The sequence below is a fragment of the Eptesicus fuscus genome, chromosome 9 (assembly GCF_027574615.1).
Source record: "Eptesicus fuscus isolate TK198812 chromosome 9, DD_ASM_mEF_20220401, whole genome shotgun sequence".
Taxonomy (NCBI): Eukaryota; Metazoa; Chordata; class Mammalia; order Chiroptera; family Vespertilionidae; genus Eptesicus; species Eptesicus fuscus.
The window spans coordinates 43,251,887-43,266,451 of record NC_072481.1 but is presented as its reverse complement, the minus strand read 5'-3'; the positions used below and the strand labels follow the sequence as shown (position 1 = coordinate 43,266,451).

General features: G+C 39.2%; 1 protein-coding gene across 1 annotated transcript in view; it reads right to left on the bottom strand.

Moving 5' to 3' along the window:
• The window catches only part of PATJ (PATJ crumbs cell polarity complex component), a 316,022-nt gene that overhangs the window by 100,393 nt on the left and 201,064 nt on the right, over positions 1-14,565 (bottom strand). Inside the window, exon 29 of the mRNA XM_028142315.2 lies at positions 5,882-5,973. Coding sequence (XP_027998116.2) covers positions 5,882-5,973 — 92 coding nt within the window. The remainder of the gene's footprint in view (positions 1-5,881; positions 5,974-14,565) is intronic.

Here is a 14,565-nt window from a genome sequence, read left to right as displayed (position 1 = left end):
TCAATGTTTCTCTCTCTCTCTCTCCCCCATCCCCTTCCTCTCTCTAAAAAATAAATTAAATAAATTGCAGTGTCTGACAAAAGAGCAAAACACAAAACACTTCAACTACACCTTGTTCTTTCACTGAAAGGCTTATAAATTATTTATTATAAAACAAATAACCACAATTGCAATTTAATATGAATAGCAGAGGAAGTAAGTACTGAAGAAATTAAGCAAGAGTCAAGATTTCAGAGCAGTTGAGAGACTCATATGGGTCTACCAGATGGTCCAACAGAGACACTGAAGAGCCTTGAAACTGCAGGCGTGTATCTCTACTTCCTTTCTCCCTGCAACTCCTAATAAAGTTTAGTGCTAATGGCAGGCCTCTTCCTCAAAACTTCATATCATATATCCCATGAATGGTATTTCATTGTGCATGTGAAAAGGGGCATTGCATTCTTTAATGGTCCATGAGAGTCAGAAAGATGGTTTCTTACAGTATTCAAAACAAACGACATACACAGCTGTAATAATCTAATGGTGCTTTCTTAAAGATGGATTGTTTTTCTCCTACAAGAAAATACTCAAATATGCTGGGTATGACATCCAATTCTAAAAACCTGTGTGTTTTTTACACATACTTTCTAAATATCTTTCTCTGTGATACTTTCCCTTAGGGTCCCAATCTAGGTTAAGTTCATCTCCTATATGTCCCTATAACATCATAGCACTTATATCACTGATTAAGGTACCAGACGGTCTACTCTCTGCCTCCTTCTTCAGGGCAGAGATTGTGTTAGTGACTCTACAGCACAAGCACAAGTAGGCACTCAGCAAATACTTGTTGCATAAATGCATGAATATTTCTTTATGAAAGTAAAACTCATGATTGTCCCCACCATCTTTTCTTCTATTTATCAAAACTAGATATAAGGAATCAAGAGCAGAGCATAAAAAGGATTTTTAAAGCAGGCATTCATTCCCTTTGCTTATTTAGATAGACTTCTCCCAGATAGGACTCTGACAGTCACATTAATTTCAAGTCAATGTCATCTTGTAGGGATATGGCCAGAGAATGACGGGGCACACTCTATTTTTAATTACAAAACCAAGACATATGTTTAATTGATACAGTAAAGTGGATCCCATGGTGAGTCCACTTTTACTCAAGAGGACTTGACAGCTAGCGCTAAATCCAAGGGTTTTCAGTTTTATTTGGCCTCCTTAAGCCCCAGGAGTTTTTTTTTTACTCAGTACATGTTTTCCACATGTAATTAAGTAATGGAGAGTGAGTTGTTTTACATGACATTTAATTTTCGATAGTGGGGGAGTGTCTGACAAGAGCTGCAGGCAGGATCATTAATCTCCTTGGATCCCTACACTGACAAACACAGAAACTCCTTCTTCATCGTATTAATAGAGCTCTCCTCCTGTACTTAAATTGGTGTGCTTGTGTAGAGAGGATATGATGAGTAGGAAAACTCACAGAACTAAATGTGAGGTGCACAGTAAGAACTCAGATTACAATATAACTCTGAATGATCCAGAGTAGAAAAATTTAGTATATCAAGGTCTCTATGTGGTTTAGGGCACAATTACATGATTATGGGATTGTCCAAAATCTAATGATGTGGGGGACAAAAAGGGATGTGTGTGAGTGATTATGTAAATCATATATACATAGCAGCAACTTACTAATTTCATTAATAACTTACAGACCCTTTGTGAACTGTAGATCAATTAGTATCTGAATAAATACACGTGTTAAAAGAATATGACAAGGACATGATGACACAAATGTACATTACTATAGATTAAATGCCATAGTTAGTCAATATGTTGCCTGCAGCATATTTTAACAGCTTTCTGTGATTACTATTAATCATACTCTTAAATTTGTGGCCAGTTCCAAATTTTATCACAATTGTCAATAAATTTAAAAAATTTGCCAAGGTATAAAAGCCAAAAATTTCTATTTATTGGAAATGCATAGAGAATCAATAATTTCAACTATGGAAGATAATATTGTCAAATAGCAGCACTAACTTTAAAGAAATGCAACTTATAAAAATCAGTTTTTAAAGTAATAATATATAACACAATACATGTTATGCAGTTTATAAGTATAATTGTATCAGTTGTGCCAAGACGATTTAAGTTTTACTTCCTGAAACTTGATAACAAGTCAATATCTAACTGCTCCAATTTAATGGTTCCCAAAAGGCAAAATTGGGGTTCTTGTAACAATAGAGTGAAAGCTGTAATACATAGGCAGAAATTGAAAGATGTATCTACATGATTAGTGAACTGGACAATCAGCCTGAAGGAGACAGGGTGATATATATGTTGGATAGCATCTGAAATGCACAGGTTACCACACAAGAATAGGGCACCGATCTGCCATTATGCCTCCATCACTGATGTACAGAGCTGATGAGCAACATAATATTTTCTTGATTCCCTTGAGTGCTTTAAATTTTGACACTAGTTGATATTAGAATCTAATATATTTTATTGACATGAAGATTAAGTCATGCTAATTAGATTCCTCCTTATACATTACTCAAACAGTGCTCTACTAAAAAACAACAAAAAACAGTGTTCTCTCCTTGTTAGAATGTCGGTCCCTCATTAAAAGAAAAAGAAGAAGATGGAGGAGGAAGAGGAGAAGGAGGAGGAGCAGCAGCAGCAGCTGACAGAGAACTAAAGGATGTTTTAGGCAGGTTTGGCTCATGTCTCTTATTCCAACATTTACCAGGAATGGGTATAGTGTCCATAGCTATCTCTTTCAGTGTTTAAACATTATCATGTTAATGAAGGCATTTTTAAATTGTGAATGTGCTGCACTTAAAAAAATAGTCAAGATTCTGGAATTAGATAAAGTACATATGAAGGAGTGATTATTCTTTTGCCTCTTCTTTCCTTCTCCAAGACTTCTTTTCTTTTACCTCCTTACTCCCGCTCTTCTCATGTTCTTCTGCCATCATCACCATCATCACCGTCATCATCATTGTCATCATCGTCATCATCATCATCATCATCATCACCACCACCACTATGGCAGTGAACACTGTTGAGCCCATATTGCCAGGCAATTCATATATATTAATATATTAGACAATTCATGAGATTGCTATAGATTTTACAGATCAGGAAAGTGATCAGGCTCACATAGCCCAAGCATTAAACCCAGTTTCAAACCTACCTAGGTGAATATAGGAGTTGTTTTTTAATTACTTATAAAGCCTTATAGTTCAATCTTGCTTTAGAAAAGAATTCATCACTTTAGTTAAGAGTTTTCTGTCAAATGAATAGTTTCTTCTTTTATGAAAACTGAAGTATTAATTAATAAAATGTTGGCACACAAATTACCAGAGCTATATACGGAATCACACAAAAAGTTGTCAGCAGTGCATACATAGCTCTTGATTAAATTTAAGCTCATTTTTCTTTACAGTCTAAAAGTGGCTAGATTGTTCAGAATTATGACTACATCTTTTTTCTCCCTATAATATATAGAACTTCCTGAATGCCCATTATATACTAGGAATTATAACTTAATGATCATGCAAGAAACGTCCATAATTAGATTATGTATTTTGAATGTACATTGATACTTCTAAATTGCTTAAAATCCCTTCTAGTCAATGAATATTCAGTAGCATCCTCAATTATGCTTTACCATTAATTTACTGAACAAATTCTTTCCTTGATACTGATCCATTCTGAATAATCAAAATTGAAATCATCAGACACTAAATCAATAGGGCTTTATTACTATTATTAAAATTCTGCTCAGCTTTCTCCTCTGTATTCTAAACAACTTCAAATCATTTAATCTTTCTTTCTTGAAGGAGGAGGGCTCTATTTCTCAACTACTTAATTGCATCAAATGATTTCCCTTGGATCCTAGTCAATTTTCTTTTTGCTTTCTTTAAAACGGGATGGCCCAGGATGGGTAACAAAGGCACAGATGCCACAGAGGCAACCGGAGCATTAACGTTAGCACTGAGCAGTCTCCACCCTGCGTTGAGCACTTCAGCGCAGTCACCATTGAGTGCTATGTAAGTCTTCTCATGTAATACTCACACAACTTTATGCAAAGTTTTTAAGGCTAAGTGGTTTGAATTCTTTACTTGTATGGACTTCTCTCAATGGACATCCTAAACTTTGTTGTTTTTTTATTGATTTTTAGAGAGAGGAAGAGGGACAGAAAGAGTGAGACATCAATGTGAGAGAGAAACATCAATCAGCTGCCTCCTACACGTGCCCCAAATGGGCACACACCCCAATTTGGGATGGAACCCCAAATCCAGGCATGTTCCCTGACCCTACACTTTTTGGTGTATGGGACGATGTTCCAACCAACTGAGCCAGAAACCCAAACTCTTTTTTCTTTTTTTTTTACATTTTTTTTATTGAGGTATTATATGTGTACATATCTTACCATTACCCCCCCTTCCCCACCCCACACCCATATATGCCCTCACCAAACTCTTTTTTTCTAAATTAATATTTTTTAATTTTTCAACTACAGTTCACTTTCAACATTACTTTGTACTGGTCTCAGGTGTACAGCACCATAGCCAGCCAATCACATACTTCACAAAGTATTCCGCCCAATTATCCCATGATTCCAAACTCCTGAGTGGCTGAACATTCCTCAAGTCTGTTCATCTTTTCACCATCTAAGTTTAATTTTGAACCTCTGGCAATAGGAAAGGCAAAGAAACTCAAACAGAAGATCTGTGACTAACAGAGCAGGTCAAGGTGAGTAAGCCAGAGAAGGTCACCTTAACACACAAAGACATACAAACAGAAGAAAGGTTTTCCCTCCGGAAACAAGAGTAAAAAACTAGAAGGCCAGAAAATGCTAGTGAGTTGGAGAAAAAGTTGCCAATGTAGTATTTCTTTAGGAGCAAAGCAATAATACCCCCTGAGGCTGAAGTGATGGTGTGGGAAGGAATGTTTTAATCACCTCCAGGAGTGCCCATATCTGGAAATAAAATTACCCCTTAATCTCAGCAGTCCCCTGGGATTGGATAGGTCTTACTGACAGGTAAGAGAAAAGGAAGAAGAAGAAGAATCACCATCATAAAATACTCTTTCATCCTTTGCTCTATGCTAGACACTCTACTGAACATTACAAATTTTTAAACTATCACTATGAGGCAGATGTTTCATTATTTCCATTTTACAAATAACTGAGGCTCAGAAGGAAGAGAAACAGAGCAACAGTTAACATACAGGGTTAGTTATGTCACCTAAAAATAATTCAGATTTACCTGCCATTTTAGACCAATAACAGAGAATCAAAGCTCTTTCCACTGCCGATGAGGCAATGGTGGCTACCACCAATGAGGACTCCCAAATCTGATTCACTTCTGCCAAAAATGCTCAGTCAGCTAGCAGGCAAGGTGTAGGTACACATGGAGCCCCAAACACTATGTAACTCTAGACAGCAGAGCTCACCTCCCCTCCCCTCTGGATTTCTCACCAGCACTGGTAATATGATGCTTCTATAGTTTCCTGGGTTCTGTTTTCCTGCCTATTCATTGATGTAGACATTAATGAGTCAGCACCTATACCAAATGATCGTGACAGAAGGAGATGCTAGAAGATGCTATTATATTTGTAGAGAGGGAATCATATCCAGGAAGGGAAGAATTTTTAAAAATTGAAATACAAATACTAGTTTCAACTACCAATACTATCATGTGAAACAAATAACAAGACAGCCTCATACCCAAAACAAACTAGACTTTTCTTACAGTGACAGTTACAAAAGGAAAATAAATTTTTAGAACACAGTGATTTTGTTAAACAAAGATAAAATAGTCTTACATAGATAATAACATTTCCTGACGAGAGCTCAGATTTTATGATATATCTATCTTACCTGATGAAAACCAGTTTGATCTTGGATGGGGCAGTCTTAATAATGGCAGATGCATTCTGGTGACTTCTTCCATACAGAATCTGATTGTTTATCTGTTTGGGACAAAATATAAAGTGTACTTGTAAACCATGCAATATGTACATTTTGTATAAAAATATATGTATATAGTTACACGTTATACAAGAATATATCTACATACATGGAATTAAACAATAAAGTCCATTCATTTTTTTAAGTGGCTACATGTAGGATTGTTTGGTGCCAAAAATCTTAATATTCTTTGTAGTATGGATTCAAACACTAATTCTAAACAGCTATTAAAATCTCTTAATTCAGTTATGAATGAAGTTAATAGAACACACAGTCTTTGACCCTTTTGCTAAATATCAAGACAGCAGTAGTTGAGCTAGATGCAAAAAGTTTATGATGTATATTTTATTACCTACAGCTTTTCCAGATTCTTAAAAAATGTAGAAAACAGACCAAACTGTGGTATTCACCAGCGCTCTGGAGGGTCCATTAAATATGATGCCATAAACATGTCAAGGTTATTACATAGCATAAATTTTGTTACTCCAGAGGAGGTAAATATTATATCTCCATTTTTAATCAAATTTTAGATCAATTGCACAGAAACATTTTACTGTAAACAATCAGTAAGCCAACTGCTTTTATCCAAGATGCGATGGGATTTTTAACTTGATAGAATTCACCTAAATATGATCTAAAAACATTTACATTCTAAATTTTTTCATTCCAGATTTTCCCACTGATAAACTATGTTGATAGCCAATAATCAATTTTTTATTTCACCCATTGCTAATAGTTCCGTTTAGGCTTTTCTTTTCTTTTCTTTTTTTTTTTTTAGTATGTTTTTATTGATTTTTTTAGAGAGAGACAAAAGGAGAGGGATAGACAGAAGCATCAAAATCGATCGGCTGCCTCCTGCACGCCCCCAACTGGGGGTGGAGCCCACAACCTAGGTGTGTGCCCCAACTGGGAATCAAACCTTCGACCTCTTGTTGCTCGGGACCATGCTCAACCAACTGAGCCACACCAGTTGGGCCAGTTTTGGCTTTTCTCCTCCTGTCTTTAAGTAATTAATGATCTATACAGTGGTCTGCAAACTTCGGCTCGCGAGCCGCAGTTTGCCGCTCTGTTGACTAATGAGTTTGTTGACCACTGATCTATACTATACTGTCCCAGTTTACCTGAGACTTGATAATTTCTACTACTAAAGGGATGTATATATAGTCTGTTATATAAGGGATAGAAAAAAGGGATTTTATGCTTTTTTGTAATTAGCATCTAATTTGTTCTTGATAGCTCTGAAATTTTGCATATGAAGACACACCTGAAAAAGGTATCATTTTTGTCACAACAGCTATAATGAGAAAGTGTATAGAAGGTATGGAAGTGAACAGTTCAAAGGATGGAATGGAAAAATATATATATATTTAAAATACATTTTTATTGATTTCAGAGAGAAAGGGAGAGAGAGAGAGGGAGAGAAACATCAATGATGAGAGAGAATCATGGATCGGTTGCCTCCTGCACACCTCACACTGGGGATTGAGCCTGCAACCCGGGCATGTGCCCTGACTGGGAATTGAACTGTGACCTCCTGGTTCATAGGTTGATGCTCAACCCTGAGCCATGCCAGCCAGGTAAAATATAATATTTTTAACTGTTGAAATGAAGCTCATCCATCACCTTGAAGTAGTACCTGTGATTCATATCAAAGGCTGCTACAAAGACTAAACTTGAACTACTTCTTCAATATGTCTCTTATTCTATCAATGTTTATTCTTCACCAAGATAATCAATATCCCAGAAGTCCACTGATCTGCACATGTCATTTTTCTGCACCTTAGTTTCCTCTTCTTTAAAAGAAATCTAAAGGAGAAACCAAGTTGGCGGCATAGGGTAAACACCTAATTGTTGCCTACCACAACAATTTTGAAACTACAACTGGAAAACAGAGCGGACATCGTCCAGAATCACCAGAAAGCTGGCTGAGTGGATGCTCTACAACTAGAATAAAAGAGAAAGGGACGCTGAGCTTCGGGAGCTGTGGAGGTGCCGAGATCTGTGAGTGTGGAGAGGGCGGGCGGCTGAACACACGACTGGCTTGCTCAAGGCGCGCTGAGAGGGCGGGCACCAAGTACACGGCTGGCTTTCTCGTTCAGGAGAAAAACAAAACCTCCCGACTGCACTGATATCCAGCTCCGGTCGGGGAGAAGCCGGCCTGTCTGGCAACAGGCGAAACTCGAGAGCAGCCTTCTCTCAGAGGTGCGCACAGCCATTGTTGCAGGATACAGAAAACAAGGCCCTCTTAGGGCGGGGCTGACGGGAAACCAAAGCTTGTCTGCACCACCCTGAGACTCTGCCCCATCCAAGCTGAGCACAGAAGCTCGCCCAGCGGAGACACTGCTGATACTCACAGCCAATTAGCTTGGAGATCAACTCCTCCCAGTGATACCAACAACAAGCAAGGCTTAACTACAACAAGACTGCATATACAGCCCACAAGAGGGTCTAGGTAACTGGGGAGGCTGAGCTACTGGGCTCTGCTAAGACACCTAACACACAAAGCAACTCAAGCAACTCAGGGAAGCAGCTAAAATGCGGAGACAAAGAGGCAGGCCATAATTAAAGGAAATGGAGGAAAGCAAAAGACTGGATATAGAGTTCAAAACCACGGTTATAAGGTTTTTCAAGAATTTCCTAGAAAAGGCCGATAAATTAAACGAGAACCTCGAGGATATGAAAAGGGATCAACTAGAAATTAAGCATACACTGACTGAAATAAAAAAATATTATACAGAGACCTAAAAGCAGACTAGAGGATTGCAAGAATCAAGTCAAAGATTTGGAATACCAAGAAGAAAAAATCACTCCTCTGAAAAAGCAAAAAGCAAAAAGAATACAAAAAGTTGAAGATAGTGTAAGAAGCCTCTGGGACAACTTCAAGCGTACCAACATAAGAATTATGGGGGTCCCAGAAGAAGAGAGAAAGCAAGATACTGAAAATCTATTTGAAGAAATAGTAACAGAAAACTTCCCCCACCTGATGAAAGAAATAGACCTACAAGTCCAGGAAGCACACAGAACCCCAAACAAAAGGAATCCAAAGAGGACCACACCAAGACACTTCATAATTAAAATTCCAAGAGCAAAAGACAAAGAGAGAATATTAAAAGCAGCAAGAGAAAAACAGTTAGTTACCTATAAGGGAGCACCCATATGATTGTCAGCTGATTTCTCAACAGAAACTATGCAGGCCAGACAGGAATGGCAAGAAATATTCAAAGTTATGAATTGCAAGAACCTACAACCAAGATTACTCTACCCAGCAAAGCTATCGTTCAGAATTGAAGGCCAGATAAAGAGCTTCACAAATAAGAAAAAGCTAAAGGAGTTCATCACCGCCAAACCAGAATTATATGAAATGCTGAAAGGTATTCTTTAAGAAGAGGAAGAAGAAGAAAAAGATAAAAATTATGAACAACAAATAGGTAACTATCAACATGTGAATCTAAAAACCAAGGGAATAAAAAATCTGATGAACAGTACTAACTGGTGAATATAATCAGGGGCATAGAAAAGGGAGTGGACTGACAATTCTCGGGGAAAACGGGGGTGGGGGTGCGGGAAGAGACTGAACAAAAAGCGTATACCTATGGAGGAGGACACGGCGGGGGGGTAAGGGCAGAGGGTGGGGTGGGAACCTGGTAGAGGGGAACTATAGGGGGAAAAAGGAGGAAAAATTGTAATAATCTGAACAATAAAGATTTATTAAAAAATAATAAATAAAAGAAATCTAAGCACCTACTTCATAACACTGTTGCGAGAATTTAATGAGATAAATTAAAGAATTTTATTTATAGTAATCTTTTTTAATTTAATTCTTTATTGCTTAAAATATTACATATGTCTCCTTTTTCCTCCATTGACCTCTCCCCAGTCATTCCCACCTAATCCTCAGCACATGCCCTCACCCTGCTACTGCCTATGTCCATGGGTTCGGCTTATATGCATACATACAAGTCCTTTGGTTGATCTCTCACCCCTCTTTCGATTTTTCAATTTTTATGTATTCAAAACTACTTATTTTTTTCTGTTAAAGTTTCCGTCCTTTTAATATAATTTATTAAGAAATGTGCCCACCCTCCGTATGATACAATAATAGATATGTGCCATTATACATTTGTCCAAACCTACAGAATGTACAAGACTAAGAATCAACTCTAATGTGAACTATGGACGTTGGGTGATTATGACATGAAATGATATGTCAATGTAGGCTCATCAGTTGTACTAAATGTACTCTTCTGGAGGGGGATATTGATAATGGGAGAGGCTGTAAATGTGTGGAGATAGAGGTATATGGACAATCTCTGTAACTTCCTCTCAATTTTGCTTCTCTAAAAAAAATAAAATCTCTTTTAAAAAAGTGCCCACACTCTAGATTACATATTTTCTTCATGGTCTTAATTGTTTCCTTTTAAAATTTTTTTCTTGTATTTACATCTTACCTTGCTTAGTTATAAGGGAAATGGTTAAATAAATCAGGTAGTCATTAAGAATAAAGTGAAAAAGCATACTTAGTGACATAGGAAATATCCAAAATGTATTAAGGGGCAAAACCTAGTTACAAAATTGAATGTCTAGCACGATCGCTTTTGTTTTGCTAACCATATTTTTCAATATCTTTACTACAAATAAAGATCTTTACATCACAATTTTAAAATGAGATGATGCGTGGAATCTGTTTGATTCGATGACTGGCATTTGTAATTATTTTCAAATGTCTTCACTGTGCCTGGCCTCTGCTTTCAGAAAATCTTTCCTAAACCTTGATCTATCAAACCCTCCAGGCTTTGAGTTTTATGGCACCAGGTTTATAATCATTTTTCTTATTGCACTTAAACCCTACCCGACCTGGTAAAGTCAATCCTTGCTGGGTGGTCAGCATTAGTCAGGCACACAACATTTTATTGAACTGAGCTAAACTCCTTGAGGGCAGGAACCAGAGTCTTCTTGGTATTCTCCAGCTTGTCACGCATAGCTTGTATACAATGGTGCTCAATGAAGACGTGGTCACACAGCCATGATCGGAAGTGGCACTTCCATTAATCAACTGCTAGTACACCTTCTCTGAGGTGGCCTCTATCCTTCAAAGTGACTGAGCTAAAGCTTATAAAGTATATAAAGTATCCTATCTAATAATAGAAAAATATGCAAATAACCATCACTCCGCTACGCCCATGATTGGGTGGCGGGAGGCTGGGGGGCAGGACTCGGGGTGGCCTCTCAACGGCCAGCGACTCGCGGGTGGGGGGACAGAGGCCGCGGCAGCAGCAGCGGTGGCGCCTGGACCCGCCCCCATCAGCGTTCACCGGTCGGGGCAGTGGAGGCGGCAGCGGCGCCCGGACCCGCCTCCATGCACCTGCACTGGGGAAGGGCTTGGTCAGCAGCCGCCGAGGTTGCTTCTAGGGCCAAAGAGGGAGGCAGGGCCAGACCCCAGTGGCCGCAGCTACTGAGGGGCCCGGGGAGCCAGGCAGGGCTGGACAGGCAACTTCAGGGTGGGCCTGGGGGTGGGTCCAGCAGCACAGCTTAACAGCAGACAGCAGGGCCTGCTTGGCCGTAGCTGCTGGCGACCCACAACAGGCAAGTGGGCCTGCAGGCAGCACCCAGCAGGGCCTGCTTGGCTGTTGCTGTGGCGACCCGGGAGCAGACAAGTGCAGCTGCAGGCAGCACCCAGCAGGGCTTGCTTGCCCATCGCTGTGGTGTGGAGCAGGCAAGCCCCACAGAGAGCAGAGAACCACAGGGAGCGGGCCTAAGCTGTCAGCAGGACATGCCCTGAGGGCTCTCGGATTGGAGAGGGTACAGGTCGGGCTGAGGGAGCCCCCGTGCATGAATTTCATGCACTGGGCCTCTAGTAAAGTATATAAAGACGAGCTGTTTCACATTTATGGATATGCCTGCTTTTTAGCTGTGGTCCTCCATTTTGATAGACTAGGATACATAGTAGTATTAAAGAGGAAAGCATTAGAGCCCAAATGAAGAGAGCAGGTTGTTAATTTTAATTTACCTAAAAGAAAATCTAAAGTTATGTCTTTCTGGGTACAGTTTCTGAATGTGCAGAGGCTGTGGCAGTGGGAGGGGAAAGCATCTTGCTTGCTTTTTGTCCAGGGCCAACGACTGCCGTGCTTACTGCTAAGGCCAATGCTTTCTGCCAAGGCTCAAAGGCTCTTCAGTGGAAGACTGGGAACAGTACAAGAAACTTGGGGCAGAGTGAAACCTGATTTAACTGACTTAAATGGAAAAAGAAAAAGCATTATCTCTGGATTAAACAAGTCTAAGACAAAGCCCCTTTTCTGGCCTCAGAAATGACACTTAGCAGCTCTGAGAGGGAGATCTCATGTTTCCTTAGATCTTATTCAATATAAAACAATTTCGCTATTTAAGTAAAAAGTATATAGCTTCCAACTACAAAAGCAGTTTTTACATTTCTTCATCACTAAAGGAAACACACTCCAAATGATGCATTTTTGTGCATAATTAACTTGAGACTGTCACTCTATTTCTGAGAAGTGGCTGTTCTCGAGGGCATTATTCTTTAAACAACATATGTAGGTCATCTTCTAAGTTTACCACAGGCAAAAAAAAAAAAAAAAAAAAGAAGAAGAAGAAGCATTCTACACCCCTCAGAAGTCTTTCAGGTTAATTCTAACTAATAATGGCTTCTGTTTACTGAGCTTACCCTGTGCTAAACACTATGCTACAATCTTCATGCACAATATCTCATTTAAAGTTCACAACAACTGGGATGCTATGTACTTTCACCAGGTGAGGAAACTGGAACTCCAAGAGCTTGAGGAATTTGCCCAAGGTGATGTTGCTACTAGTTTAAAAGCCTATAATCCTCAGGCGCGCTTAGATGTCACATCATGTGTATGGTACCTATAAAAATCAGATGATTTGGAGAGGTCATCTTTATAAAGATGTCACCTAAATAATCTCTGAGCAGGAAGAGGAGGATGCTTAGTCATCTAGCATCTTAGAACTGAAATTTTCAAGACACAAAGCGTTCAGAATCATTTCACCATCATGCAGAGGGGAAATGCCTGATTGTTGACTGTGAGGCTTTTAAAGTCCCAAATGTACTACGGAGTCCCAATAAGACAGCACCTTTCTCTTTTCAAATGAACTGCACCCTGAAAAGGATATATACTTAATACACTTTTAATATACTTAATACACTTAATATGATATTTCGTTTGGGGGTAAATTCTGCTCCAATCCTTTAAGAATATGAGTGATCATATTACCTAGAAATTGGAATAACATTACTTTCTATTTATTTTAGTAATCTGAGAAGTAGAAAAACTAGGTGTCTTTCCCAAAGTCTCTCCTTTCAAAGATGACTCGGTGATATATGGAAATAATAATAAACTATTCAGAGATGGCCTTATCTTTAATATTATCTCATAATGGTGAGAAAAACTATCCTTAGTTCTGATTTGGCATTCCCTTTCTACTCAAATAATCTATTTTCTTAAAATCTGAGATCAAGAACTCTTCCATTCAAGGGTAAACATATATCCTAATTTTTCTGGAATAGCCCAGTTTATACATGTTGTTCCAGTTATTAATAGCACTCCCTCTCAAAAGTAACCTAGTGTAACGGCACAGAATCTTCATTTCTTCAATATAACCCTTTCTCCTTTCTTTCCTTTTCATTCAAACTGGCCTCACTCAACACCCTGATGCACCATCTCCCTCTCCCTTGCACATCCACTCCCTCAGTCACTAAGCCCTCAGGACAATGAGGTTCTGGTCAGCATCAAAAACCTTAAGAACAAAGCCTCATGTCTACCGACCCCAGAGACAGAGTTTCAGTCAAACTAGAGATAATATCTAGGCCTCAGAGGTGTTTAAGCTCCAGGCCCAGAAAAGCGGAATGCCCCACTGACCATACCCTTGGGAAACCAGACAGTGACACCCTAGCTGACATCAGGACCAGATGCACTGATCAACTACCCCCTACCCTAGCACCGACCCTAGCTGTGACCCTAACTCCATTAGTCACCATGTCTAACAATTTCCCCCTATTTAACCCATCCCCTAGAAGCCATCAGGAAGCTCGGTCTTTGAACACGAGCTCACCTGCCACTCCAGGTTTGGTGCCATTCCCTTAACATCAAACCTTTACTTTATCGGCAGCAAACTTCCTGTTAGCATTTGATTGGTCTTTGATGTGCACAGGTGAACAAACCCCCTTTAGTTCGGTAACACTAGTTTAGATGATAAATTATATCTTCCTCTCACATTCATCAAGCCATGATGATGGAAAGTGTATTTTATGTGATTCATTGCACTCAATGAGACAATCAGACCAGACGGGGGATCTTGGCCAGCACACAATCACTTCTCTTTACAAGGGATGTTCCTTCAAACCTTCGAGTATCACAAATACTATCCATAACGGTGGGCCACACAAGTTTGCATTGTCAGGACCCTCCAGGCTGAATATTGACTGGGGCAATCAAGACTCTCTCTGAAATGTCATTCAGGAACAAATTCTAGCACCTCTAGATACTGAAGACAATAGCCCCACATGAGAAACACCTTATCTGTAAAACTTAGGTCATAGTCTAATGGGGGAGACATTTCCA